This window comes from Corvus cornix, chromosome 1, assembly GCF_000738735.6.
Source record: "Corvus cornix cornix isolate S_Up_H32 chromosome 1, ASM73873v5, whole genome shotgun sequence".
Taxonomy (NCBI): domain Eukaryota; kingdom Metazoa; phylum Chordata; class Aves; order Passeriformes; family Corvidae; genus Corvus; species Corvus cornix.
The window spans coordinates 38,579,290-38,607,099 of NC_046332.1; the positions used below are offsets into that span (position 1 = coordinate 38,579,290).

Consider the following 27,810-nt stretch of genomic DNA (forward strand, 5'->3'; position numbering starts at 1 on the left):
GTGAGTGGGACTGTGCCTTATTTTCCCCCTTGAGTGCAAAGGAAGCACTTTTTACCACCTGTGCTGGAAATGTTGAAGTGAGGAGAGAGCCACACACCTCCTGGGCACCTCCTCACTTCAGCATGTCCACCCAGGATGGGGAGTACGGGCACAGCCAGTGCAGTGGGACAGTGGGCATCTGCCAACATCCTCCCCCATCCCTCTTGTGAAAGCACCAGATGCCAGGGAAGGACAAATGAGCCATTTGTGGATAGGAGTCAGATACAATGGACGGACCGAGCAACATTAGCAAAAAAACCCTGGGAAGGCAGCAGCCAGCCAGAAGTGGTGTTGTGAGGGGCACCGAGGGAGATGCCTTCCTGCTTACCCTGTAGGGGAAGGTGAGTAGAGAGGGACTAAAAGGGTGGATGTGCTGGATGGCAGTCCCTCATCATCTCCACCAGCAGCGAAGCAGTTAAGATGTGGGGTGCCCTTTTTTTTTCCTATCTGAAAATAGCACAAGGCAGCCTTTGAGCACAGGCGGTGATGTGCTGACATTTGTCCCTTTGGAACATCCCCTCCACCACCCCTTCTGCTCAGTTCATGGGGCAGGAAGAGCCGCCCACTTGGAGATGGAGCCCGGAAAGCCTCTCGAGGAACGGGACACTTCCTCAGGGCTGACCTTCTAAAAATAGCCTGGTAGGGATGAATACTTGTGTAAAACAGCCCGCAACCCAACGCCATGTGGTACACGCTGGAATCTCTTCAGGCCGGAATCTCTTTAGGCTGGAATGAGGTGTAATGTGGAGGAGGCAAGGAGGAAGGGAGAAGCCAGTTGTCTGATGTCTGGTTTCTCATTAGGGGTCTCTGATAGTGAGGGGAGTGGGGCAGATATCTCCAGGGTATGATCCAGGCTGGGGCATGGGCTTGGGAACCTGGCCAGGCCTCTTGGGGTAACTAACTCTTGGCAGTGCACAGTTCTCGGCTTTAACTTTTGCAGGATGCCAGAGCAAATTGCTCTGCTGCAAGATTACATCAACCCATTCACCAGGAGCTAAAATAGCATTTTTTGTGGACCATTATTTGTTAACCCTTGCTGGTAATGAAGTCATGTCTTCAGTCAGTAGGAAAACATCACAGCTCTCTGGCAAAGAGGCAGACTGAGCTCCTGGAAGCTGCCAGATGTTCATTTTTCTCAACCCCCCCTCCTAAAATATCACCATAATTTTAGTTTACTCAGATGAATGAGCAGTTGACTAAACAGACATTCAATATAAAATTCATAGTAAGAAAAGAGACACTTGGGATAATTTTGATTGATTTACTTGGCAGAGTTTTGATAGCTACTGAAAAACATACTATTCATGTTTAGGTGAAAAATAAATGGAGTCAAATAAGTGTCACTGCATAGTACTAGGAGGTATATACAGCCACATGTAAAAATGCATAAACACAAACATTTCTGTACAGCAACTTTTCTTTTCAGTCTGTATAGAGAAACACTGGTTTATAATATGGGGAAAATATAAAGCAGACATACATGCAACAAGGACATGACAGTTACATAGGTCCCACCTGCCTCCCAACAGCTGAAATAACAATAATAACAATAATAACAATAATAATAATAATAATAATAATAATAATAAAAGCCTTTTTTGGGGAAAAAACTTGAAACCTGGAATGTTTTCATATTGAGGTTTCCAGAGAGCTTCAGATGTGAAACATATCTGAAGGTGATTTAAAGGCTTGATTCAAAGCCCTGTGAAGGCAATGGAAAGATTCCATTGGTTTCAGTGAGCTTGGGGTCAGACCCAGCTATTTTACCGTGATTCCATTCTGCCCTCCCCCAAAACCCAAAATTGAAATCTGCAGATAAAAATAAACAATCATATCATACAAAACTTTGTATATAGAATACAAAAGGTAACAGTTGACTTTTTGTATAAAATACAACTTTTTGATAGCATATTTATTTCACATATGTATAAATATAACCCAAATAATATGATTTTTATTATTCCTACCAAAATATTATTACTTTTTGTTGTTGTTTTTACAAAAGTTTACAAACAAATAATTCTTTATATTTACAACCCAATACTGTGAAGAGTGCCCAGTCAATGATGAAAAATAGACTTTAAGGGTAGTGCACTTAGCCATTGCAAAGAAAGAAAAAAAAGACACTAGCTCCATTCAGATACAAATGTTCTGAAGAAATGATACTGGATTCAAGTTTTGGTTGCAAGAGTCTTTCACAAGCTTGCATTTCAAATGCATCAGGCATATATTTACAGGACTGGAAATGGCCTCTACCTTTTTTGAATTTACTTCAGACAGGATGTAATTTTGCTCCCAGGGATGGCAATCACAGCCCAGTGTCTTTTGCACTCCTGGCTGAGGCCGACAGGACAACACAGCATTGAGTCCACCACTGCATGATATCAAAGAACCATAGAATCATAGAATATCCTGAGTTGGAAGGGACCTGCAAGAATCATTGAGTCCGACTCCTGACTCCTTGGGACCAGCTCCTCAGCTGAACAATTTTTTTACATCATTTGAGGATCTGGAAATCAGTCTGGTCTCAATACAGAAAGCAGTGGTGGCTTTTTCAATGGCATGTGAAAGTAGATGAAGTTACCAGACTTCAGTGCCCATTGCTCATGGTGGTACTAACTCAGCCTTGGCCTCAGTGGCATCCATCGCAGCCATCTGTTCCTACTAGAGCGCTGGCAGTCACTGCTGACGTGCTCGTGGACAGGGGGTGTGTGAGGCAGATGAGCCAATCCTCCTTCCACTTGAAACTCATGCAGCTACTACTTCAGTCTAGTTTTGCACGATTTATGCGGACAAACTTGTTAGATCGCATCTGTATCTCTCCAAACTTAGGTGGGACCCCAGTGGCCTGAGCTGAAAAGCTCTTCAAAGACTTGGAAAAACTTCTACTGACATATCAAAGGGACTGCATACACCCCAGCCAAAACTGGGGAGAAAAGGAAGCTTTCTGGGCAGCTGAGTCACCACGTTACACAATGCAGGGGTGTGCAGTGATCACTAGCTGGGTTGGCAGAAGGGACTCTTCAGCAGGCTTTCTTGTCCCTCTTCTTTCTCTGGGATTGAACAGCCTCAACTGGCATATCTAACTAAATGCCCATGTTACACCTTTTGTGGAGGTGCTGGTGCTCATTTGTGTGACGATGCTTCTTGAAACATCTTGAAAAATTGCGCCCATTTGAAATGACAGGGTGAAATGACTGGAAAAGCCTTATTAAAACCTCTTGCAAGAAGTAGGTCAGATACGTGCAGAGGCTATTGTCAAATAGTCTACTCATCCCACTGCCACTAACAAGGATGAATAAAGCACTTGCAGGGGCAGAGCAATGCCTCTTGGCACCAAGGCATGTGAATGTAGGCATTGTATTCCTTTGCCACATCTACTTTTAGCTAATTCAGAGGAGGCTGTGAAACACATCGCACCACATAATTTTAAAGAACAGCATTTTCATTTGAATTGCAAGATCTGTTCCTATCCATGAATCCTGTCTGAATCACTGTGGAACTGCATTATAGTGACATAGCCTACCTTTCTGATGCCCTTACTGACCAAGTCTATAGCAAAAAATTTAATATAGTCAAGACTATTCCCTGGCAGGTGTGGGACAGCCTGTATCCTTACTGCTCTGCTCTGTTAGCCTTCAAGGCAAGGTGGCTGCAAACTGCCTATGGGAATGGTCCTTGCCCCAGGATATCTTTCTAGCCTAGTGATGCACAGAAATTGCTCAGGGCAATATTAGCTGGGCCATTCCCAAACCCAGAACAGATGATCGAGTCCAGTGCCCAGAAATAATCCCCAGAACTGTGTCATGTACAAGCACAGATGTGGCTGAGTGGAGCCTTCTACTGAGAGTTATAATTGATGTGCATGCTAGTTTCAGTGGCAGAGCCTCTCGTACTCCTGACAGAGGCTATGGGGACCTGGGCCATCACCAGAACTCTTTCAACTCCCCCCATATGGCAAAGGAGAAAACAGGATGGAACCAAAATGCTGTGCAATCAAAATGGCAGCTTCTCCCCAGGCAGATGATGGCATTTTGTCTGGGCTAAACCTGTTTGAGAGAAGAAGATCAGACTGAACTGCCTGATTGATATTCACCATGACTTGAGATGAAAATGAGGACAGTGGCTTAGCTGAGCCACTTTAGGTATTTGCCCTCCTCTAAGCCGGACTGGGAAAGTCAGTGAGGGGCAAATCATGAGCACCCTTCTCACTCAAGTTTCTATTAAGTCGCTGGAGTCCCTGGGGTAGGGAAAGGTGGCAAAGTGAGGATCCTGAGCTTTGGTAGTAGTTCATCTCATGTTTCCCTCAATACCCAGAATGATGGTGCTGCTGGCAGGACAGCAGCATCCTCTAATACTCACTGCAAGCTCTGATGAAAGGGAGCACACCAATGCTAGAGCACACTGAATAACATGCTGGATGATCTGTTTCCTTCTTCCCTTGGATGAGACCACTTACCCTGCTGTGTGCTACAAAAGGTACAGGGTTTGTAACAAAATCATTGGGAAAGCAAATGTAAGTTTGTACTGTGCAGAAGTAAACAGTTTTTGTAATGCCATGAGATTTACACAGGGCTTGATGCTGTCAGGGCTGAGCAGTCCCAAGGAAGTTAAGGGCTGTGAACACGATGACTGAAGAGCTCTGGACCACTTGGGGTCTTACTTGCATTCAGAGAAATGATCCACAGCCCATACCACTGTCTGGTGCTTCCATGTGTGGAAAGCTGAACACGTTTTTTCCTGCAGACCCTGTGAGAAGAACTGATGAGTTTGCAATGGGCCAGGCACAGGTGTGGGGAACAGACCCTTCACATGTTTTCACTCCTTTGTGGCAGGCAGGAATATGACTTATGCTGTCACTTCAGTTTTGTTCCTAGAGCTAGTCTTCAAACAGGGCAGTTGCCCTATGTTGTATTTTAGAGGACAGCCCAGTTACTGGAGTGTAAATTAATAAAGCAGGTTGTTGGCATTGAAAGAGAAAGCTAATGTCCTTGCTGCCTCTTCATCTGGCTCCCCCTTGGTACTGTCACTTATGAGTGGTTCCCTAAAATTTCATCGAGGTTGATGTCTTTCATCCAGTCATCGTTACCAGGTTCTGTTTTCAGTAAAGAATCTATAAAATCCGAGTCACTGTTGAGCGCAGGTCCTATACTGTCACCTTGCTGGTTCAGAAAGTCAAACGCTAGGTCATTACCATGGTCACTTCCTTGGTAAGCCCGGGAGGTTTGGTTGGTAGTTGTGAAACCGGTTGATGGCAGAGATGATGGTGGTGTCATGCTTGTTCCTGGCTGATTCAAGGTAGGCACAGTCTGTCCTCTCAGCTGGTTGGGTCTTATGCTGAGCCCTCGTAGTGAGCCAGCAGATTGTCCATTTAGAGTCTGGTGCATTTGGTTTAGAGGGGGCCTCATTTGGACTCCCGCTGTTAACTGGTTAGGAGGTGCCAATGCACGCTGAGGAAAATGCTGGTTGCCTACATTGCGTTGCAAAGACTGGTTAGGGTATGGAGTGCCCGTGGGGAAACGGACCCCTGCAGGTTTCAGTGCTTCCTGCTGCTTCACTGCAGCCTCTTGTGGGGCCCAGTTCTGGGCACTGGCAGAAGCTGTGATCATCACATTGGCCGGCCGTTGAGCAGGGATACCTGTCACTCCATGGGTCAAGCTTGGCCTTATTTGCTGAGAGTTGACCACTGACCCCGTCCCAAAAGCCGCCCCATTGTTTCCCTGTGTCATGGTTTGCTGCCGGGACACCATGGGGTTATTCTGACTGGGCAGAACTTGATTTTGGTTTCTGTGTGGCTGCATTTGGTTCATTCCTGAAGTCACATTGTATGTGCTTGGTTGGTTGCAAGGAAGGTTCCCATAGCAGCCCATACTCCGAGCAGCAGGAACAGAAGGCATCCGGGTTCCAGCAGGGGTGGACATGAGGCTGGAGCTCTGGGGCATGATGCTATGAGTTGAAATTGGGTTGGATAAGGACATGTTGCTAGAGCTCATGCTCACAGCTGGTGAACCACCTGGAAAGGAGAAAACAGAAGTGTTACAACAAGCACGAGTGCATCAATGTGTGGTGCCATTCAAATACGGCTCAAAAATGCAGTTTTCTATGAGCAGAGTTTCTTGAAGAAGACACTTTGCTCTTAAGAGGACTTAGAAGAACTTGCTAAAGGCCTTGAAGATGCCTATCATCCAAAAGGTGGTTTGGCCTATCCTAAGCCACTTGTGATCTTTTCATCCATTCAGAGGAGGGCACTATGAGCCAAAAGTGGTGCTCATTGTAAGAGAAATATTGGAGCAAGGCAATACTGAATTAATCCCTGAGAGACTGGTTGAAAAACACCAATCATTTTTTAAACACAGCCAATGTAGATGGCACTGTGGAAAACCCTCTCTGCACACAATCAGCTGCTCCAAAGCTTAATTCCCTTTGCTACTGTTGGTTCCAGTACAAACCCTACAAGAAGCACGGCCCGAAGAAGCCAGGTGAAGGCAAATGAAAGGAGATGTTTCTTCACACAATGTGTGGGTCAGCCAAGGAAATCTGTGCCACATGGCACAGTACAAGCTAAATTCTCATACCTCTTTGGGTGGCCCCCAAAGTGTGAGAAAAGCTGTCAAATGAGCTTGCTACCAAGATATCACTGCATTTCAGGAATTCCCTGAGCCTTTCCCAGAAGAGGAACGAGGAGATTTGCTATATCATAGGGTGCAACTAATAGCAATTGTTGGGCATGAGACACTGCCTTGGTTTGATCCTTTGTACATATGGCAAAACCAGGTGGAATTTGACTTACTTTGACTTAATCATCAAATCTTATTATATATGGGTCTGTGTGATTAATTTTATTAGTTGGTCCATCATCAGTTCCTTCCTACTACACAGGTGCTTCAAGATTGTGTCATGCTTGCAGCATTCTCCAAATACTTGAGTCTCACTGTGTGGCCTGTTTTCCAGTCCTTTGGTCCTTTGGAGCTCCTTTCAGAACGTGACAGTTTTTGACATTCAGTTTCAGAGCTGTACATCATAGCTGGTCACAGTAATAACTTTTGAACATCTCCAATATGGATGTAAAGTAAGCTCTATTTTTCCAGTTCAGCATCATCTCAGACAATGTTATATGTCTGGTTTCAATCACACGGCCTGCTCATGGTGATACGTGGAGACCTGTCAGCCATTTCCTTTTGAGCTATGTTCATTTTGTGTCACTCAGGTTTCTTAACCAAATTAGGCAATGAGAAGTCAGATGCTTTAAAGGACATAATCTGAACAAGTATTGCCTTTTAAGTTGTGGTTTCATTGAAACAGACACCATGCAAGTTTGAAAAGATTCTTCTAACATCAGCCCATGTTGCTTGAAATTAATTACATCTTCCCCTTCCTAAATTCTTTATTATTTGGGCTGCATCTGCTCCCCAGTAGTTTTGCTGAGCTCTGCATTAGGCTAGTATGGCTGCAATTACCTACTTAGTCTTTTAATTTTTATCATGGCATTAGCAGTCTCCCTTGGCGTTTCAATACTAAATAAAAAGTGACACTAAGAATCTGGAGAACCTCTCATCCAGCTCTTTTAAAACTCTTTAAGACAAATCATGTGCATACATATTTAAAAAGTCTATGTTTAGGAACAGCTGTTTAATATACTGTTCCTGTTGAAATTTCACCATAATGATGTTCAGCTCCCACAGACTGGAACCAAAGAAAAAATTATATATTTCTGCGTTTTCTGCATTATTTTTATACATATGCAACTTCCATTTAGTAATGGATGCAAAGAATTAATTTTTTTCCTTAAGGAGTTAAAAAATAACTCTTCCCAAATCATTATTAACACTGAGTGTGACTCCACAACCAGAGTGCTTGTTCCAAATCAATATAAACATAGATATCTAAATTAAGAAGCTCCCCCTATCCTGGAAGGAAGCCTGTTCCACAAACAGGCTCTAAGTGGGAGACACTTGACTGTAGAGGATCTAATTAGCCTAACTGTGTTGTCCTAACTTAAGCACCTAGATTCAGTCCCTGTGCTGGGCAGCCCCTGGGACAGGATATGCTATGGGGAGTCCACCTGGTTTTATCCCAACAGGGACAATCAAATTCCCACAATCAGTGCTCAGCTGGCAACCACATGATTAGCCCCATCTTTGGCTTTGCTGGTGGGCTGTGCGTTTTTGGAACTACTGTAACGTCTCCTATGAAGACAGGCTGACAGAGTTGGCGTTGTTAAGTCAGGAGGAGAGAAGGCTCTGAGGTGACCTAGTACTTTCCAGTACCTGAAGGAGGCTACAAGAGAGATAGAGAGGGACTTTTTACAAGGATATGCAGCGACAGGACAAGGGGGAATGACTTTAAATTGACAGAGAATAGTTTTATATTAGATATAGGGAAGAAATTTACTCAGGGATGGTGAGACACTGGACTAGTGAAGAAGTTGTGAATATCCCATCCCTGCAGGTGTTCAAGACCAGGTTGGATGGGGCTCTGAGCAACCTGGTCTAGTGACAGGTGTCCCTTCCCATGGCAGAAGGTTTGGAACTAGATGATCTTTAAGGTCCCTTCTAACCCAAACCTTTCTGTGATTTTGCGATCTTTTTGCAGGGGTAACAGGGATGGGGCCCTGATTGTTTGCTCCCTTATGCCCATATCAAAGAGGAGGAACAGTACAGAATTCAGTGGCATTTCAAAAGATCTGGAACAGCAAGCTGGGGAGAGATGGTTCTCAGCCTCCAGCTGAACTACAGGTTTGTCGAGTCACTTCATTGCCACTGGGATGAAGCCCCTCCTGGGGTGATCCTGCCAGCTGTTGAGCAGACCCCAGGGCTACCATCACACTGCTCCTGCGAATGCTACACTTTTTAAAGAACACAACTGTTTGGTAAGGGGTTGTACTTGTTGCCAAAAGACGAAGCTTCCTCTTTCTTTGTATAGCTATTTTTATGCTATTATTTTTAATGCAAGTATTTTCCATTCTTATTTCTTCCAGATGGGAAGAAATGCCTTCCCCAGAAGCACTGTGTACAGCAGCTGGGCACCCCAGGCTACAGCAATTTGGAGAAACAGCTTCCCTACCTGATTCACTTGCTCTTTTCTTGGGGGTTTCCTGCCACGGCATGGCACTTTGGGGAAAAGTATAGAGAAATAAAATACTTAACCAAGTTTCTCCAGCCTGTGTGATTTTATTTAGCTTTTTGTTTCTTCTTCCCTGATCTGAGCAAAGCTATTCCCAGAAAAAGGGAACAGTTTCCCTACTGTAACTCCCTTATGCAAGAGTTTCCTAATCACTCCATCTGGTAGCTTTGCTGGAAGCTCCCAGAACAGCCCTTTCTCCCAGGCTTGCCTGAAAGGCCGCTGTCCTCCTGGGGCTCACTCAGCAGGGACTTGAGATTGGAATGGACAAGTGCTTCCATTCCCACATGTTTCAAACCCAGGAGATGGGACTCCAAATACCACAAGACTGGCAAAGAGTCCATCAGATTAACAACATGAGCTGCCACATAACAGTGGTGATCCATTCACTTTGGAGCCTTTCACAGATGTGGCTGCACTCACTTCCATTTTCTCTCTCAGACTAGAAATGGATTGTTTTTAAGTAAAAGCCAAGAGTCTCAGTTAATCATTTGATTCCAGGAACAAACCTTTAAAAAACACACCAAATCACAAGATTCTCCAGCAAACTCCTGGGGTTGCCAAAGCATTTTTTTTGGGAGTACAGGAGGTACCAAGCCAGTGAGCAGGGCCCTCACCACGGGCTATTACACTGGGATGTTAGAGCCAACTTACTGGAGAAGATTAACACCCAGGTGCATTAGAAAGCAGCAGTTTCCAGCAGCAGTTTCCAGGTTGCAGCAAGCTTATCACTGCTAGAACTTGTAAGCAGAGCAAAGGAGTGCATGAATGCTGCCTGGGCAGCTCAACCTGGCCCGTCCCTCAGAGCTGAGCTGGGGGCCCTGCAGAGCCAGCAGACTGGGTGGAGGGGTGGTATGTGGGTATGCTGAACTTCAGAGCTCATTAAAATTGTGATAGAAGCTGAAAAAGTTTTGCTACAAAGGACTGGTAAGAAGGAAAGACTCAGATCACTGGCTGAATCTGCAGAGCCAACAGTTATGGAAGGAAAAAAAAAAACCCATATTTTTTTCCTTAGAATGTTGCATACAAAAATATGCTAGAAGGCAAAGGATCCTTTTTATACTTACATGCACAGACACTTTTGCAGCATAAAGAACATCCTTTGGTCCCATCTGCTGCATTTTCCCTACCTCCTCTCTCTCCTCAGCATCTCTTCCTTACTCTGCCTTTGTTCTCTGAGTGGCCTTCAGCAAATCAGCAAGGTGAACAGTATGAAAAGCCAAACAAGCAATCCTATGCTTCAAAAACTAGACTCACCAAGGAGACCAGGGCACAAGAGCTGAAGCAAAGGACTAGTCCTGAAGTATTGGGCATTTCCTGCCCTGGGCAGTTCTGGCAGAAAGCAAGAGCTTTTACTCTACTGTTTGACTGATCTGTTGAAATGCTGCTTGTAGAGCAGCACTAAGGCCACAACCACAGCATATTAAACAGACCAAAAGTGCCACCCATGATGGTGCCATGCAAGGTACTTCAACATCTGTATGAGTGTCCTCACACTGTATGTGAACTGCTGTTTGAAGGGAGGGCTGGTCCTTACCTCAGTCTCTGAACCAAGATGCACCACACACATGAGAGAAGCATCTGAACACAGTGAGGTTGCATAGTCAAGAAGACATCTCTGCATCACGTATTTGGGTGCACATCTGCTCCAGATAGTGCTAACAGGAGGGGTACCAAGCTCTCCTTGCCCCTATCTGAGAGGGGCAGTATCAGCCTGGATGAAGCACCAGATCATACACCAGCACTTCTCAGTGGTGCAGGACAGTAAGGTAAAGAGCACAGGAGAGCAGCAGCCACCACCTACTGCCTCTGCAGTGATGGAAATAGATGTCCAGAAAATCATGCCCCAGAAAATCATGCCCCATGCATGCACGGCTCTTATGGGTGGTCTTCCAGCTGGAAGGAAGGAAGAAAGGAAAGAGTTTAATCGAGCCCATGGGCACTTACCAGAATATTGGTTTGCTTGTTGCATGTTGACCACATTCCTTCTTTGGTCTTTATAATCTGGTGGTGGTCTTGTCAAGTGTCTGTTCAGCTGGTCTTGTGGAGTTACTTTCTCCTAGAGGAATAGAGTAGAAGTACATTAATTTGCTTTTCTTTATGCTTTCCTGGCTCTGTGTTTTGCCCATCTCTTTCTTTTTCTCAGTATGTACAAAACTGATATTTCTTCTGTTCACCCTGTCTGGTCCACAGGACAGCCACCTGTGAAACCGTGCCATCACCTACTGACATCTATATGGAAATCTTTTTGCTGTTTGCATTGTGTTTGAGTCTGGTTCAACTTTCCTCTCAGCCTCTGAGAACAATGGCCATATCTGCACTGCAGTACGAAGTGTCTTCCAATTTCAACCTGTGATCCCCATCCCCAGCCATGCCCATCCCTCCCTCACTCTGTCTTCCTACACTGGAGGGGCAACCACAAAACCCAGCAAAATCTTTGCTTTGTGCTCCCCCCAGCTCTCCTCCGTAGGGATACCAGCAGGACACATGGTTTAGCAAGGATGGTGCTGGGCTGGCTGTTTTCATGCCACTCAACATTGCCCTGTGCTTCCCTGTACGTGTACGTGGTGCTGTCTTTTCTCTTACATTGGGAGTACAAGAACTGGGGCAAGGACAGCAAGGAAAGATTGCAGAAAAAAAATATTAGTTGGGGAGATTTTTTTTCATTTTGAGCTTACAGGGATGTGTCTCTAGTGAGAGTAAGATAAAAATCCAGGTCCTTGAACTGAAATCTGACTAACTGCCCTGTGCTCATAAAGATCTGGAAAGAGCGGGCACCAGAGTCACTGCCAAATCTCTCATCAGCATCAATGTGATTTGATGCCTCCAGAGTGCTGCTGCTCACCCATGAGCAATGGATCCTCGGGATATGTGCCCCCATGGCAGGAAACTGTGAGTTTGGTGCACACTTTCGGTGGGCAGCTGCTGGGACAGCTTCACACCTCCTCTGCAACACGCACAGCTCTTGTGCTCAGCTGCCAGAATGGCAAACCAGCGTGTCAATGTGAAAGAGTCAGGCCCTGGCTGGGGATGCAAGTCCATTGGAGAAATTTGGGGATAATCTGCCTGAAAACAGCATGCAAATGGACCTTCTAGTGAAAAATCTGTATTTTCTTCTCCCAGGAGCACTTAAAAACACTGGGAGAAGAGCCTGTCTTGTGTTTTTTAGGCATTTCCACAATTCATGACGGGGATGAGGGGTCTGATTAAGATTTGTAAGGCTTTTTTTTATATCTTGCTCAACCTGAATCCTCGTGAAGAAGAGTGACTCCCAGGAAATCCCTGCAATCCATGTAAGAACTGTAGGCAAGCTTTATGTATGTTTCTATGTACACAATACAAAAGCAAAGCCAAGATGATCAAATTTCCATTTTATTTAAGAGAAGCTATTTGAGCAATTAAGTTTTTGTTCTGCTAAAAATTCTGACAGAAAACTGCAGCACAGAGAGCTGACTTGAAACTTCTTTTTTCCTCTGCATAAATTGAAAAGTCAAGAAGTATTTCCCTTATAGAATCCCCCATGACTCCTAAAATGACCAGAAACTCCCAACCAATCTCTCAGATACCAAAGGAGAGAGAAGAACTGGCTACAGATATCTAGAAATGCAAAAATAAAAACAGAGAAAGTAGGACTCATATACAATCCCAGCCAAGCACACAAACTTGTGTTGAACCCCAAAATCAAGGTACCTGATCCTTGTTCACACACAGGCATTTTACACCATGCTGCCTGGGTCACAGAGCCTGGAAGTCAGCTTTCCTCTGAGGCCAAAGTAGCATAGCAGTGCACCTTGGTCTACCTTGCAAAGAAAACCATGGATAACATTCATATGCCTCAAAACTGAGCATATGCTTGGTCTGTTCTTGTAATGAAACTGCAGTAGCTTGGACACTTGAGTTGTTTCACATAGACTGAAGAGGGTTTCAAAAAGGCTTAGAAAAGTGCTGACAAATACAAGGTGCACTCTGAAGTTCTAGGCATTGCCAAAATGACCTTGAAGTTTTGGGGGGCTTTCTTGTCCCTGTCTTAGCTTTCTTTTCTATTGTTTTTGTGACAATATTTTCCATGTAAAATAAGGAATTAGTAAACTTACAGCTTCTGCCAACATCTGCTGCTGTAGAAGGAGTTGTTTTTGCTCCATCATTTGCCGTTGCAGAGCCTGTTTCTTTTCCATCAGCTGCTGATTCAACAATGATTGCTGGGATGAGTTCATGTAACCACTTCCAGTGTTTGGATTTGAGCAAGAACTGGAGCTTGGAGTGGGGCCAGCTCCCTGGCCTACCACAGAGTGTTGTTCCTGAAACAGAAGAAATGGCTCGTGAAGGATGAAAATAATAACAAGCATCAAGAAAAGGAAATAATCCTTTCAGAACACAGCCCACAGACTCTCAGGACAAGTGACTGATACAAAGGCTTTGACAAAGAAGGGGATTGAGTAACTTCAGCCCTTAGGAAAGACTCTGAAAATGTGCCAGGTGGTTCCAGTGGAAAACCTCAATATTGTACCAGGAGCTTGGGAAACACTAACAGAAGTAACGGAGCTGTCCTGGGGATCTTTCGGGAAACGTGCATTGGGCTGTACAGCAGTTTGTTTGACCACAAGGGAACAAACTCGGCGTCTGCTGGTTCCTACCATCTGGTGAACAGCAGCAAGAAGCTGCAGACTTATTGCTAGAAGTGGCATCTATTCTTAGAAAATACAGAGGTGGTAAGTTAATACTTCACAGTGGGGTGAATGGTGCTGCTTTCATTCGTCCCGTCATCTCCCTGACAAGAGAAATCTCTGAGAGACTGCTAATTGATTCCCATTAGCAACAGGATTAAATTGGCTTAGAGTGTATCAACTTCCTTGGTAAAATAAATGCGTAACTAAGAAGGACCTTGAAGAGTATTTTAGGGTCTCTCTGGTCTTTGCAAGGGATCTAGATCTGCTTCCTCTTCCCCATGTGCAGCAACATAAGGAAGGGATGGCAAAAAGTCATTTAGAGGGCAATGGGGAAGGTACACGAGGACTCAAACCATGCTTATACAAGATGACAATGTACATGGAATGACAGTATGCTGCTCCATTTCTCTTGGCCATTATTTCCCTTGGCAGAAATATGTTTTCTGCCTACTTGCTCCAGCAGTGTTTGGTACTTGGGTATTTACCAAATATAGGAAACAGCTTTCTCAGTACATACACAAAAATACTCAGTTAGATCACTCAATACCCAGGTATTTCTTCGCCACACAGCTACAAAGAAAATGGAATACACTGAAGAGGTCACACCAGTCATGAGACACATCCATTCTCTGATCCCACTTGGCTGCAATTCACCATAAGAGCCAACCACATAACTCTCTATAACCTAAGAGGCAGAAGCATTTTTGCCTTGCAACACAAGACTCCACAGCGGGAGTCCGACGCTCCCTGTTAAGCAGTGGTTCTCTCAATACCGAGGTGTAGAGCCAGGATCTGGGCTCCTATCCTAGTAAAGCTCTGTGCCATGGCCATTGTCCCCCATGGAAATATGGACTGACAGACACTGAAACAAGGATTGGTCATATGTAGCCTACCCATGCCCTGAAGGCCGCGGAGCACTGATGTTTAGTGCTTTGCGAACTCCAGGGAAGCTCATTCCTGCGCCTTAGCTTTTGCATCCCTCCCCTCCCCAGTAACACACACACACACCACAGACTAATTCCACTTATCTTTCTACCATCTGGCATGGAAGAACCACAATGATTGTTATGGGTATTTCTATTTTAAAATAACTCTGTGGCTTCTACATGGGGCCACATGAGCATGTAGCTAGTTAGATAAAGTATTTGAAGACTGTTACTGAAATAAAAACCATGACTTTCTTCTGGAGCCACCTGCAGCCCCCAAGGCAGTGTTACAAACCCACCCTTCAAATTTATTGGGCTCTTACACAATTATATCCTGCACACTTTCTTTCAGTTCCAGAAGGAATCTAGGATTGCTCGGCACTGCCACATTTTTCAGCCCTTATGTTAGCTGCAAGATAGAAAATACCTCCTCTCAACAGACCTGCTTGCCAAGTTGTTGCGCAAACTTTTTTGTCTTTCCTAAAATATTTTGAAAAGAAAAATATGTTACAATAAATTGGCTTTGACTTCTATATTCAAATGACAACTCTAGCTTGAACCCAGCCACATGTTCCATCCATTAATAGAATTCATCTGTTGCGTTTTTGCACAGATAGTGAAGGCTCCCCCAAATGTGCTTTCAGTGCTACGTAAAAAAAACAACAAAGCCTAACTTTTTCTTTCCCTCATTCCCTACCAGCCCATATAAGCAGTGGGGGGATTTTGTTTTAAGATAAACTGTGTAGTGTTCATTCAATCTATCAAAGAAAGCTCTTCTGTAATAGCCATTGGCACAAAACACCAGCTGCTTGGCAAACAGACCCTGAGAAAACAGTGTAAATCATCAACTTGGAGCCAGGTTGGGGTTTTTTTGCATTTGGTCCTTTCTCTGCTGTTCATGAAATGTCAGTGTGAGCCTATGAATCTACGATGTGTTACTTCTCCTGCCTGCTGATCTTCCCGTTGCAATGGGAGAAGGAAGAACAGTTTCCTAATAAATCAGGGGACTAGCTGCACAGCAGTTTGACCCTTCACGAACCAGTGCTATCGAGCCTTGCTCTCACCCTGTGCTTCCATCACTGCAAATCAGACAGCAGAAGGGCTACACTGCTGCCAGGGACGTGGGGCTTTGCCCCTGCACTAGGACAAAGTGTGCCTTCTGGCATCCCTGAGAGGAAGGGCAGGTTTGGGTTGGAGTTACCCTGCTTTTGTTGAACTGTTTCATCCTGTTCTAAGCCCAGCTTTACTGCAGCAGCTTTACTACAACTCCACACATCTAGAGCTGCAGGTTTTTAATGTCATTCCTGGGTTCCCATGCTGCAGTTCATGTGGTTTAACTTTAGAAAGCCCTGACCAAAGAAAGTCTGGAGTGGGACGTGCATGTCCCCTTGCCCACGGGCACCTCTGCCCAGCAGGCTGCCGAGGCAGCCCAGCATCCCTCCAGCTGGGGAGCCCCGAGTGCTTGCCTGACACCTCATTGTTTCCATGCACAAGGAAGGTAACTTGTCCACTTTGCCCCCAAGGAGGTGACATGATGAGAAGCACATCCCTGTAGCCAGCCAGGTGTCAGGGATGGGCTGGGAGCATCACACCTCCAACAGGTAGAAATATCCACCTGGGTTTACCCCCAGTTCCTGGAATGCATGCCACATTCCTCCAGCGCTGCAAATGACCTACCACCCTTTCAGGGCCATCCCTGGTGCCAGCTGGAGCCGGGTTAGTGTTCACCAACCACCACAAAACTCCATCTGGCCTGCTGGTGCTGAAGCTTCAGCATGGCAATGCTCGACATACAAAGCAGATGTGTGGCACCACATTATCTGATGTTACAGTGATATATAAAACCTGTGAGATGCAGAAAGATAGACAGGGAGAGCTCCTCAGAGCTGGTAGCACAACAGCGGTTTTGTTCATAAGCATCTCCAAGAACATTATGTTCAAATGTTTAAATTAGCAGTAAAAAAAGCATTTGAGACCGAGTTTGCCTTTTGCTATCACTGCTGCAGCTGATTTGTGTTCATACAAATGAAGGGATGTTTTGGCTTCTAAGACATATATGAACTTTCTAAAATAGACTTTTCTTTTTTTTTCCTCTCCTCTCCTCTCCTCTCCTCTCCTCTCCTCTCCTCTCCTCTCCTCTCCTCTCCTCTCCTCTCCTCTCCTCTCCTCTCCTCTCCTCTCCTCTCCTCTCCTCTCCTCTCCTCTCCTCTCCTCTCCTCTCCTCTCCTCTCCTCTCCTCTCCTCTCCTCTCCTCTCCTCTCCTCTCCTCTCCTCTCCTCTCCTCTCCTCTCCTCTCCTCTCCTCTCCTCTCCTCTCCTCTCCTCTCCTCTCCTCTCCTCTCCTCTCCTCTCCTCTCCTCTCCTCTCCTCTCCTCCAGTTTGGGTCTGGATGGATATAATTTCTGTTGTCCTGTTTGGGGCCATTCCTGATGCTTTCACCAAGCTGCTGCAGGTTGCCTTACCTTTGTCTCCTGACCTGGCCAGCTTGGCCAGCCTCTGCCCTGCCTGTGCCCTGCCAGGTGTGGCAGCTCCCACCAGTGAGCCCCTGCCCAGTTCCTCCTGGGCCTGTGCTCCTGCAGCTCTTCACTGCAGGCTTTCTCCTGTGCCAGGACCCCTCATGCTGTTGCTCAAACCTTTGACAAAAAATGGTGCTCTCTGGGCTGAGCTCATGGCAAGGAGCTGTGGGCATCCCTCCCTTCATGACCTCACAGCACTGCAAGCTCCTTCCATGCCACTCTGAAGAGGCTCCTCTGTGGAGCTCAAAAAGGTCAATGAAAGAAAAGCAAGACATTACTGCCTTTACCAGGGAAAGATGGGATTTTCCTTATTGCTGCTTTTATACTGAGCAGTAAGAGCACTGTGCGACTGGAGAGGGATTTCAGCAAAGTGGAAAGCTGTGAGGGCCCCGTGCCACTGGGGCAAAGTGCACCTTTCCCCTTTCTTCTCCTCTCCCTTTCCCTACAAAGCTTGTCAGGAGCTCTGAAAGCTTTTTGCAAGCTTATGTCTCTGCATTCTTAGTTCAGAAGTGGTATAAGGACAGTTGGCTGGAAAGGGGAAAAACCTTTCCCCTTTCTCCTGGAAATGCTTTGAATTTATGAATAATTTTGATGGGACAGAAGGGAAACAATGGTCGATTTTGTACTAAACCACAATACTTGCAGAGGCTGTTTGCTTCCCAGCCAGAAGCCCTGACATCTGTGCCACAAGCAGAGCTTCTACTTCTTGCAGATTTTCCCTCAAAAGGAGATGGGGAATTTTTCCACCTTTCTGTTCCTCTGTGGGGCAACTTATTTTGCACCCTGCATCAGATCAGGAGTGACAGCTCTGACTTTTGCTCTTCTTTTGCATCAGTTCTGGCTCAAAGAAACAAAGAATTAAAAGAAGAAAGGAAAAGTCTTCAGATCCATTTATGGAAGCCTGCTCAGTGACAAATGCCTGCCTTACAAAAAGCTGCTCCCAGGGGAAAGGATGTGCAAAGTCATGTTCATCTGGTGACCAAACTTATGCATGATGTCCTCACTCATAAGCAGTTTGAGTCAGTTGTGTTAATTGGCATTGTGGGCTACTTAGAGTGAGGATGGTGAAGGAAAAGGCACCTCTGTGGATTTCTTCAAGGGACCAGTGGCTGTCCCAACTGTGTGAGCTTCTTGGGGACTTTCTGCTTTGACTGCAAGCCACCCTGGACAACTGACCAATTCAAAAAGGAGAAGGAGGAAGAGGAGAAGAATGAGGAGGAGGAGAAAGAAAAGGAGAAGGAAAAAGGGGAATGGTTCAACCAAGTCCTGGACTGTTTCAGAGTAGTGCAAGGCTGGTAGCAAAGCCCAGACCCCCGTGAGCCCCTGGTGTGAGCCTCCACAGCCTCAGCTGGCATGCTGCTTTCCACGGCCACAAGCTGAGGCTCTCCTGCAGCTGCTGGGCCATGCACTTAGGCTTACCGAGAAGAGCTGGTCTGACCCATGCAACTTTAGGAAGCTGAGCACAGGGTGCTTTGCTGAATGGCCAGTCTTAGTATCTGCCAGCCCTCTTCTGAGCCACCTCTTTTTTGCTGCATTTAATAGGAGTGCTAAATACTGGGGTTTTCATGGTCATCTGAACTCCAAGCACTGAATGCTTGTGTCCTTGCCTCAGACAAGAAAACCAAACTCCAGCAGGACCATGACAGAGTGCCTGTCAAGTAAGAACTCTTTCAGCTCCAGTAAAAAAGCTAAAGAGTTTTCATATTTTTGGGAATAACTCCCACTCTTGACTGGAGTGCAGAGGGCTGCTTTCTGTGCCAGTGTATACTGTGAGAGCACCAAGAAGTTCCTGAGGTTAAACTCATCTGCAACAGCTGAGGATCTCATCTGTGTATAAGGAAATAAGACAGACAGGGGAGAAGGACAGCCAGGCAGATCTCCCTTGCCTTACTGCTTGATCAGCCCTGTGAGGGTGGAAAACATTATCTTCCTGAGCAACGCAAACTCATTCAACCTTTTATCATATTTTGAATACGCAGCATAAACGTTAGTCTCCTCTAAGTTTAGGTCTCTAACAAAAAACTTGGAGCAGATTCTCTCTAAACTGCCTGCTGCAGCTCTCCCTTCCCTATACAGGGAGATGGGGCTGTATAATTAGGCTTCAGATGTTTAATATAGATGACTGATTTGGGAACCTAGATTAGATGATAGGAACATTCCCTTACATGCCTCATTTTGGATGCTTATAGTCATACTTGAGTAAGATGCCTGTAAGAGTGTGAACACCCTTTGATTTGTCAAGCACTAGTGAATGACTTTCTATGTTGTATAGAGTGACCTAAAAGTCTCCCAAATTAACCAGGCAATAGATACTGTTATAGGTTGAATTTCCCCTAATACCTTCCAGAGAATATTTTTATGCATTCCAGGAAGATTGCTTTTATATGTATAAACAGCATTTGAAAAACCTGAACACTACAAGATCCCAAGAGCTGGCTTTGCTATGTCTAATATCCAGAGACACACCTGGGTGAAGGCTGCAAAAGATTTCCTTTCAGTAATTTTGTGGAGTGTTTATAAGAAGTTGGCTCAGCCATATGGGACTATCGTCTGTGTTTTTCTCCTGAGAACATCTGAGCTCTCAGGATAAAAATTTCAGGACCAACTATGTTTCCAAGGCACATACACAAGGAAACATGGACGCTAGCATTGCAATTTCACAAGCACAGGCTATCTGCCAGAAATACTTGTGCCTTTGTCCAACCAGGGAAAAGAAGCAAATGCTGTGTCACTCCTTCAATAAACTGAGTGGTAGAGCCCAAAGAGGAAATGCAGACTAATCCCTTCAAACACTGAAACTGGAAACGCTCCTGACAGTAGGGAGCACACACCTGATTTCTGCATCCTCATGGTGTAAGTCACCCATCGGAGTGATATGCTTGGACAGCAAGTGATGCAGCAGGTACTCATGCAGAGGGATAAGTATTTCAGCAAACCCAGCTGCTGCAGCTCTCACTGGAAGATCCAGGGAGTTGAGGCTTTTTAGAAAGACAATTGTTTGGACACACTGAAATTTAAATGTACCCTGTAACTATTTTCAGAAATAGGTAACACTGTGCACAATCTCAAACATAAAAATGGGTGAGCAAATCCCTGAAAGGAGCCAATCCTCACTTTGACAGATAGTTAGTTATTTGTGCAATTCTTCATAGAAAGCTATTCTAGCACTTTGCCTGTTCAACACCAACAAGGAAGCTGCTCACGCCCAAGATCCTTGTGAACGGATTTTCAGATTTATTTGTAGCCCTGCCATAATCCCTTGCCAGAGAGCTGCACAGCCCCGCAGCCACTAGCAGGCACTCTTAGAACAATGTTCCCAACCCCAACTCCTTAAACTTGGGCAAAGTGGGAGCTGCATCTTGCAGGGTGCAAGGCTCAGATGCAGCCCTTGCACAATCACATAGCAACAGACCCAGGAACAGCGCCTCATTACCAGCCTTGTCTGACAATCAAGTCTTTAATGAGAACAAAGGTTGACAGTGATTAATCATTAAGACATTTCTTGTTCCTTGCTGCACGTGTTGAAGGCAGCCTCCTGCCGGGGTAGTCTGGCACATTTCCTGTCTGCTCTATACCAGGGCCCGTGTCCGGACACACAGGGACGTCTTTTCCCAAAACCAAGCACACAGATGAATGTCTTGTCTCCATTTCTGAGCACGGCAAATTCGGAATGCATGTGCATTCTGCAAAAATAATAAACCTTCAGCTGTAAATTTGATTGCTGTATATTCAGGCAAAATGACCTAAAGGAGATTTGTTCATGTCAGAATTTTTCCCAGAGACATCAAGGATGGATTATTAGTATTTTACCATGTGCACCGTGATGAACTTTTAATGTCATCTTCTGGCATAATGTATACATGAAGGTGTCCATTTTAGAAATATTTTGTTTATTTGTAATGAAAATAACATGCACGTGTTGAAAGTTCAACAGAGGAGGTTATTGTGAAATGTCTGCATCAGAGGAATGTTGGCTCCATCGAAGTCAATGGCAAAACTCCAGCTGACTTCAACGGGGCTAGAATTTCCTCCCAGATCTCCATCCAGCCACAGGGGCACGGTGGCACTCTTGGCTTGGAGTGACCTCATCTTACACTTTCTGGACAAAATACCTGGTTCAGAGAGATGCCAGCAGAGAGCCTTCACTGATGTACTTGGGCAAAGACTATCCTGTGCTCTGTATGGAGCTCTATTTTTAAATGCCTCATGAACTCTTATTCTGAAATAAGTTTGCCAATAAGCATGAATGATGAAGGCTCCCATCTGGTTTTGGACAAAACCAAACACATAATGATTTGTTCTACTTCAGCATTACCATTTGCAATGGCAGCAATATGCAATATCTACACTACAACAAGCCAAGCCCTTTAGTTTATTATCACACATTTGCAGGAAACCAAATGAGGGAGGTTTAAGAAACTGCCCCTCCTCTAGCTGGAACAAGAGCTGGTGTGAGGGGTCCTGTTTTGCCTGGTACTACAGGACAAGGTACGTGCATACTTGCAGGTTCTGTGCTTCCACTAAGGAGTGGTAATTTCCAGCTGAGACAGTGAAAACTTCCTAAACTGGTTGAATTAGACGCTTGTGATTATCTGTCTGTATCTTTAGTATGGGCATATATTATCTGTGTATATGTATACCTTACTCATCTAATAAATGTTCTTGTCTCACTGCCATATGTTTATTATCTTTCACAAAAATTTTCTAGCCTGAGGTCGATAGAGAAAATTTCAGCCCACTTAGAAAAGCTACAATCAATCAAAATAAGAGTCTTGCAAGAGGAAGCGCCAGGTAATTCAGTAATAGGTGACTCTCATACACACGTTTATATTTCAATGTTCAGTTTACAAAGCAGCTCTAAACAGAACATTCTAACAGAACTAATGGAAAGAGAATAAGTCTGTGCCTTTTGATCACAAACACTAATGCAAAATTCTATAGGAAATTACTGTAATTTTTTATGCTCTTGATTTCTAGGCTAGTCTGTGCCTTTTGATCACAAACACTAATGCAAAATTCTATAGGAAATTACTGTAATTTTTTATGCTCTTGATTTCTAGGCTAGTCTCTAGTTTCCTCAGCTTTTTTTTTCCACTAGCATTTATCTAGGTTTTCTTTGCACCTTCCATATCCATCCCTATATATGATTCACCCTCTCTATTAATTGTCTGTAGTTTAAACAAATTTGTGTCACTTCTAATTAACAAGCAGCAAAAAAAAAAAGAAAAGAAAAGATGACATAATATGGAAATTTTCCTCAAACAATAAAAAAAGCAAAGCAAATACCATAAATGCCAATTTTTCTGCAGGAGGAGGGAGTAGGCAACCTGGATGTAAAAATATTTAATGAAGACAAAAAATAATTAAACACACAGAATAATAAGAACAGCAGAAAAACCACATCACTGGAGCCAAACACTTGAATTCAAATGAGCACAACATGGGTTGCATAACTGTCAGAAACACATATTAAGATCAAAGCTCTCCTGCTGAGAATACACAGCAAGAACATGAGCATCCTTAAACTGTAGCCTCCTGGGATCAACTTTCTAACACCAACAGCTCTGAACTCTGATGGCAAACAATGGCCAACACTGAAAAGCAATGTGTGAAGAATGGCTCTGCCCTTCGTCTCCCTGCATTCATGGGACATGCAAATGGGACATGCCTCAGGTGGGACTGGATCTCTTTGTTCCCAGTTACCTGCCCTGGGACAACGACTGGTGCTAACCAAAATCAGCATCTGGTGCTGGTGGCCAAGTGTCACTGGGTGCAGAAGCAGGGAGTGGGACAAAAACAAATGGTTTCCAAAAGGGACAGCCCATGGCACTGGTGCAAGTGCACAATGCAGGGTTCAACAGAGCAGCTTCGGCTGCCCATCTATGCAGTTTTAAATGAGTCCTTATCACACAACCCCAACTGTGGTCTTCCCTCTCCTTCCTTTATAACAATCACTGTCTTTGTTATAAAACAACTTTATTTGATGGGAGTTAATTTGCAGGAATTGTCATAAACCTAAGATCCTGCCATCCCCTTGCACTGTTTTGATGAGTGTGATAAAATGGTGCCAGTGGCTGCAGCAGCCTGAGGGTTTGACAAATCTACCTATCCCTCATCTGTCTGTGCCAACAGCAGTTTCATTAAAATGTGAAAACACTAGGTTTCCTGAAAAGCCCTCCTGGGATTTGAATAATTTTTCATTATGATCTCAAGATGTAGGAAGCAATGCAGTTTTCTCAGGTATCCCAACAGCTCCAAATACTTCTCTGGGTCAGGCAAAGAGTAAAGTCAAGACCCTGAATTTTAGGAAAGCAAAATTCCTGCCATTCAAGGAGTTAGTCAATAGGACCTCCTGAGAAACTGCCCTCAAGGACAAGGGAGCGCAACAGAGCTGGCAAATCTTAAAGAATGCTTTCCATAGAGTGCAAGAGCTCTCAATCCCCAGATGTAAGAAATCAGGAAAGGGAGGCAAGAGACCGACATGGATGAGCTGGGATCTGCTGGTCAAATTAAAGGGCAAGAAAGAAATGCACAAGGAACAAGAACAGGTATCCCAGGAAAAATACAGGAATGCTTCCCAGCTGTGTAGGGATGGGGTCAGGAAGGCCAACATGTGGCTGGACCTGAACTTGGCAAGGGATGCAAAGAGTAACAAGGAGGGTTTGTACAGGTGTGCCAGCCAGAAAAGGAAGGATAAGGAAAGCTTTACTCCCTCGATGAACATGACTGTCAAACTGGTAAGAATGGATGATGAGATACTCAACAACCTTTTGCCTCAGTCTTCACTAGCAATCTCTATTCCCATTTATAGTTTTAAACTAAAAGAGTGCAGATTCAGACTAGATATAATGAAGAAAAAATTTTACAAGGTTGGTGAATCACTGGAACAGGTTCCCCAGAGAAGTTGTGAATGCCCCAGCCCTGGAAATGTCCACAGTCAGGTTGGACAAGGTTCTGAGCAACATGGTCTAGTGGAAGGTGTCCCTGCCCATTGCAGGAGAGTTGGACTAGATGATCTTTAAAGGTACCTTCCAACTCAAACAATTTTATGGTACTAAGACTCTTTTTCTTGGAGGGGTAACAGGGTTAGACAGAGCTCATCCACTTCTGCTTTCAGCCCTGCAGAGTCTAACTCTTTGCCTGGCCAGGATTCCCATTGTGGAAGTTGATCTGCTGCCTCACTGCCCCTCTGGAAGCGTTACCAGGCATGGCGGTTATCTGCTTCAGGAGTAAAAGGTAAATCAAAGGTGACATAGGGCCACTAATACTGTATAATGGCACAGGCCCTTCAAGGAGCACCTGGCATCTCACTGAGCTCAAAGAAAGGTGCAAGAGTGCTTGGATGCAGTGGGTTGTTTCTTCTGTTCTTTATCTCCAACCTTTAAAAAGCTGCAATGGAGCCAACTAGAGAGGTCAGAATAGCTCGATCCACCAGGGACCAGTCCTGCTTTGGACAGCATGCCTGGGAGGAATTATCTGAGGAAAGTCTTCCTTCAATCAGATGAAGTAAAAAAATGAATTATACTTCTGGCATTTATTTAAGCTATTTACTGCCCAAATCTTGTAGCGTGGGAAAGAATAACAGACTATCCAGAGCCTGCTGTATGCCAGCTATCAGATAACGTGTGACTCTGGAGAATGGGAAAGCTGGTGCCAACGAAAACTTTCTTGGACGACTTCTGCTCATTTTGTATTATTCTTGTGCAAGAGGAGTGAAAACCTGTTTTGCATCCCTGTTTTTAAATAGACCTACTCTCTCATGAAAAAGAACAGGTGGGCAGGGTATGACTGTCCTGTTTTCTTTCCCTGAGCAAGGGAAAGCGCAAATGCCTTTGTCAAATCACTCTCATATTTTGCTGTGGTATTTCCCACATTTGGGATATAGCAAAGGTAAATACCCCACAGAGCAAGGAACAGGGGGCTCTGGATAGCCTGTTATACTCACACTGTTTGCCCTGCCAGACAAGCCATGGGCTTTGCTGGGGGGGACACAGTGCTGTCTTCTGACAATGCCTTTGAAGAGACATGGGGGAGATGCAATTTCTGCCCCCATGTTCACATGGTTGGCCACAGACACACAGTTTAATAAGCACATTAACTAAGAAAAGACCCTGTTTATTGGTATCAGACTTTTTAGGGGCCAGAGTATAACCTTCTCACTGTCTGATGGCACAGCTGAGGTGATAAAAAGTACAGGAAGGAGCTTTCACTGGCATCTGCAATGCCCATTGAGCTGTGTTGGACCAGACAGCTCAGATAAAATGGTGAAGTAGAAACACCCAGCTGACCACTTAACTGTGCTTACAAGGAGAGAAAGCAAAAGGAAAAACCAGCTGAACTAAATGAACTACATGAGTTATACTACATTCTGTAAATAGCTGGTTAGACACCACAGAGGTAAAAAAAAAAAAAAGGAATTGCCTTAGTTTGATTTGAATTCCCTGTAGAGGTCATCCCTTTGCAGCCCTGGCAGTTGGACAACAATAGAGGGCAAGGGAGAAGCATTCATTTATTGCAAGCTTGGATTATTTTGGATTTTAGATGTTCTAAACCTGCATATTTGCTCTACAGAAAAATTATCTTAATCTGTGACGTCTTTTTCCTATCCTAAAAAGCAAAAGTTGGATTCATTCTTGGGCCATAGAGAGCACATGTCTCCTTTAACTTAAAAGTAAGGTTTAAATGGGATTTACTTGGCTCACTGGTTTGTACTATCTGGCACAGTAAAGCATTTTATCCAAAGACTGCTTTGCAGGCTACTCCTGCAAATGACCTTCCCTGTGGGTCACACAGAAGTTTCTGGTAAGTTTTTAGAACTCACAGGCGAGATGTGGATTCAAGCAATAGAAGAAGACTCTGACACAGAAGATTCACATAACTTTGTTAATTAGGAGAAGGGCAAAAACCTTTTGATGGATCAAACCATGTGTTCATAATATGCAAAATAACATGACAGAAGTTTGATACAGGATAGCAAAGAGTTGTGATATGACATTTGTGCGGTTTGACACCAAAACGCTTGATAAATTGTACTGAGGTTACTAGGAGTCTTGATAAAACATCTCTAAAATACTGTGTCCCTCTTGCTATTACAAATCTAGAAGTGATGGAAAATAATGAGTTTTAACCAAAGCCATAAAGTACCTCAAATGGGTCTTGGAATATGTATGATAATGTAAATTAGATTTCTTGGGCTAGAAAGGGCAGGTTTACAAAGTAGCTGGTTGGCGTGTTAAAGAACTCTTTCCATGAACATCTTGTTCTCCAGACCAAAGAGGTGTCAAATTCAGGGAATAACCCCTTATGAGCAAGGTCTTGCTCTGTAAAAATGCTTCCTCAATTTTTAATAATATTAGTTATGCCTCTCAATTTCTGCCCTGCTTCTCTGTAATATTTTTTGTGTGACTAATCAGAGTTGAATCTAACAACAATAAAGTGTTAATTAAGCTTTATCTAATCTCAATCTAATCTGACAGCAGCAACCCCCATCTGCTGCTCTGCTGTTTGCTCCTGTTTGGACCACCTACTATGCATGGATAATTAGGTGTCGAAACTACTATGGCATCTGAATTCAGGAGAGTGCTGAGTGATTCAGACAGCCATCTTTGCAGCTGAGCCCACCAGTCCCTGCTTTCCTAGACATGCAGCGGACAGGACTCACTATATTATCCCATCTAGGAGCCAGGAAAAGGCTTGTTTCATGCCATCAGAAAGTTCAGTACTTAATCCAGTCACCCAGGCTCTCCTGGCTGTTCATGGAGAGAAGGCAAATCATTGTCTCCAGAGGATTACTGGCCAAGTCTGGCCTCTGAAAGGAATGGGATGAGTCTGGAGGTGCCTCTCTTCTCCTGCTGACTGGAGGAGCATGGCGCGCTAACTTGGACATGAGACTATGCACTGAAATGAGACAATTCTCCTCTGATGGTAAGAAATCTGACTAAGAAATTACACGGGCACCAAGTGCCTAGTAACATGTTTAGAAGCCAAATGCAAATGCATTGGAAAGATCCTGCTGGGCTTTGGACCAGGCTCTGTCATACAGACAAGTTAATAAGTGTGGGACACGGAGAGCAATGTGCAGAGAACTACAAATCCAAACACCCTCACAGTCAGACATATTTACTGCTGGCCTGCACCTCTCAAGCTCCTCTGGGGGAATTACTCCAACCAGAGTTCACCTTGTACATACAGTCATTTTGCAAGGATAAGGGATGATTTAATGTATTCTCCTCCCTTGCTCAAATCAGTTATCCAGTCTTTGTCCACACACACTGCCTGACCTGATTTTCCTCTCTGAGGTAAGTCTTCCTAAGCTGCTAAAAGCTTGTCTGAAAAGCCAGCTCACAGGTCAAGTGAGCAGGATTTCATGATTTCACTGGATATCTTTAAGGAGAAAATGAAAACTTTGTGTTACACTGCTAGTCTGACAGCGTTAGACATAAGCTGGGTCCAATGAAATCTTGCAATGCTCACTCCACTGGTGGAAAGCACAACTTCTTGAGATACCAGTGGTCCCCTAGCCAGGGCAGCTATTAGTTTAAAT

At 44.5% G+C, this 27,810-nt stretch overlaps 1 protein-coding gene across 1 annotated transcript in view; it reads right to left on the reverse strand.

Annotated features, from left to right (window-relative positions):
• Positions 1-1,286: 1,286 nt before the first annotated feature.
• Positions 1,287-27,810, reverse strand: part of MAML2 (mastermind like transcriptional coactivator 2) — a 208,543-nt gene continuing 182,019 nt past the window's right edge. The window contains 3 exon segments of the mRNA XM_039563645.1: positions 1,287-6,052; positions 11,107-11,218; positions 13,254-13,457. Coding sequence (XP_039419579.1) covers positions 5,070-6,052; positions 11,107-11,218; positions 13,254-13,457 — 1,299 coding nt within the window. The 3' untranslated portion in view covers positions 1,287-5,069.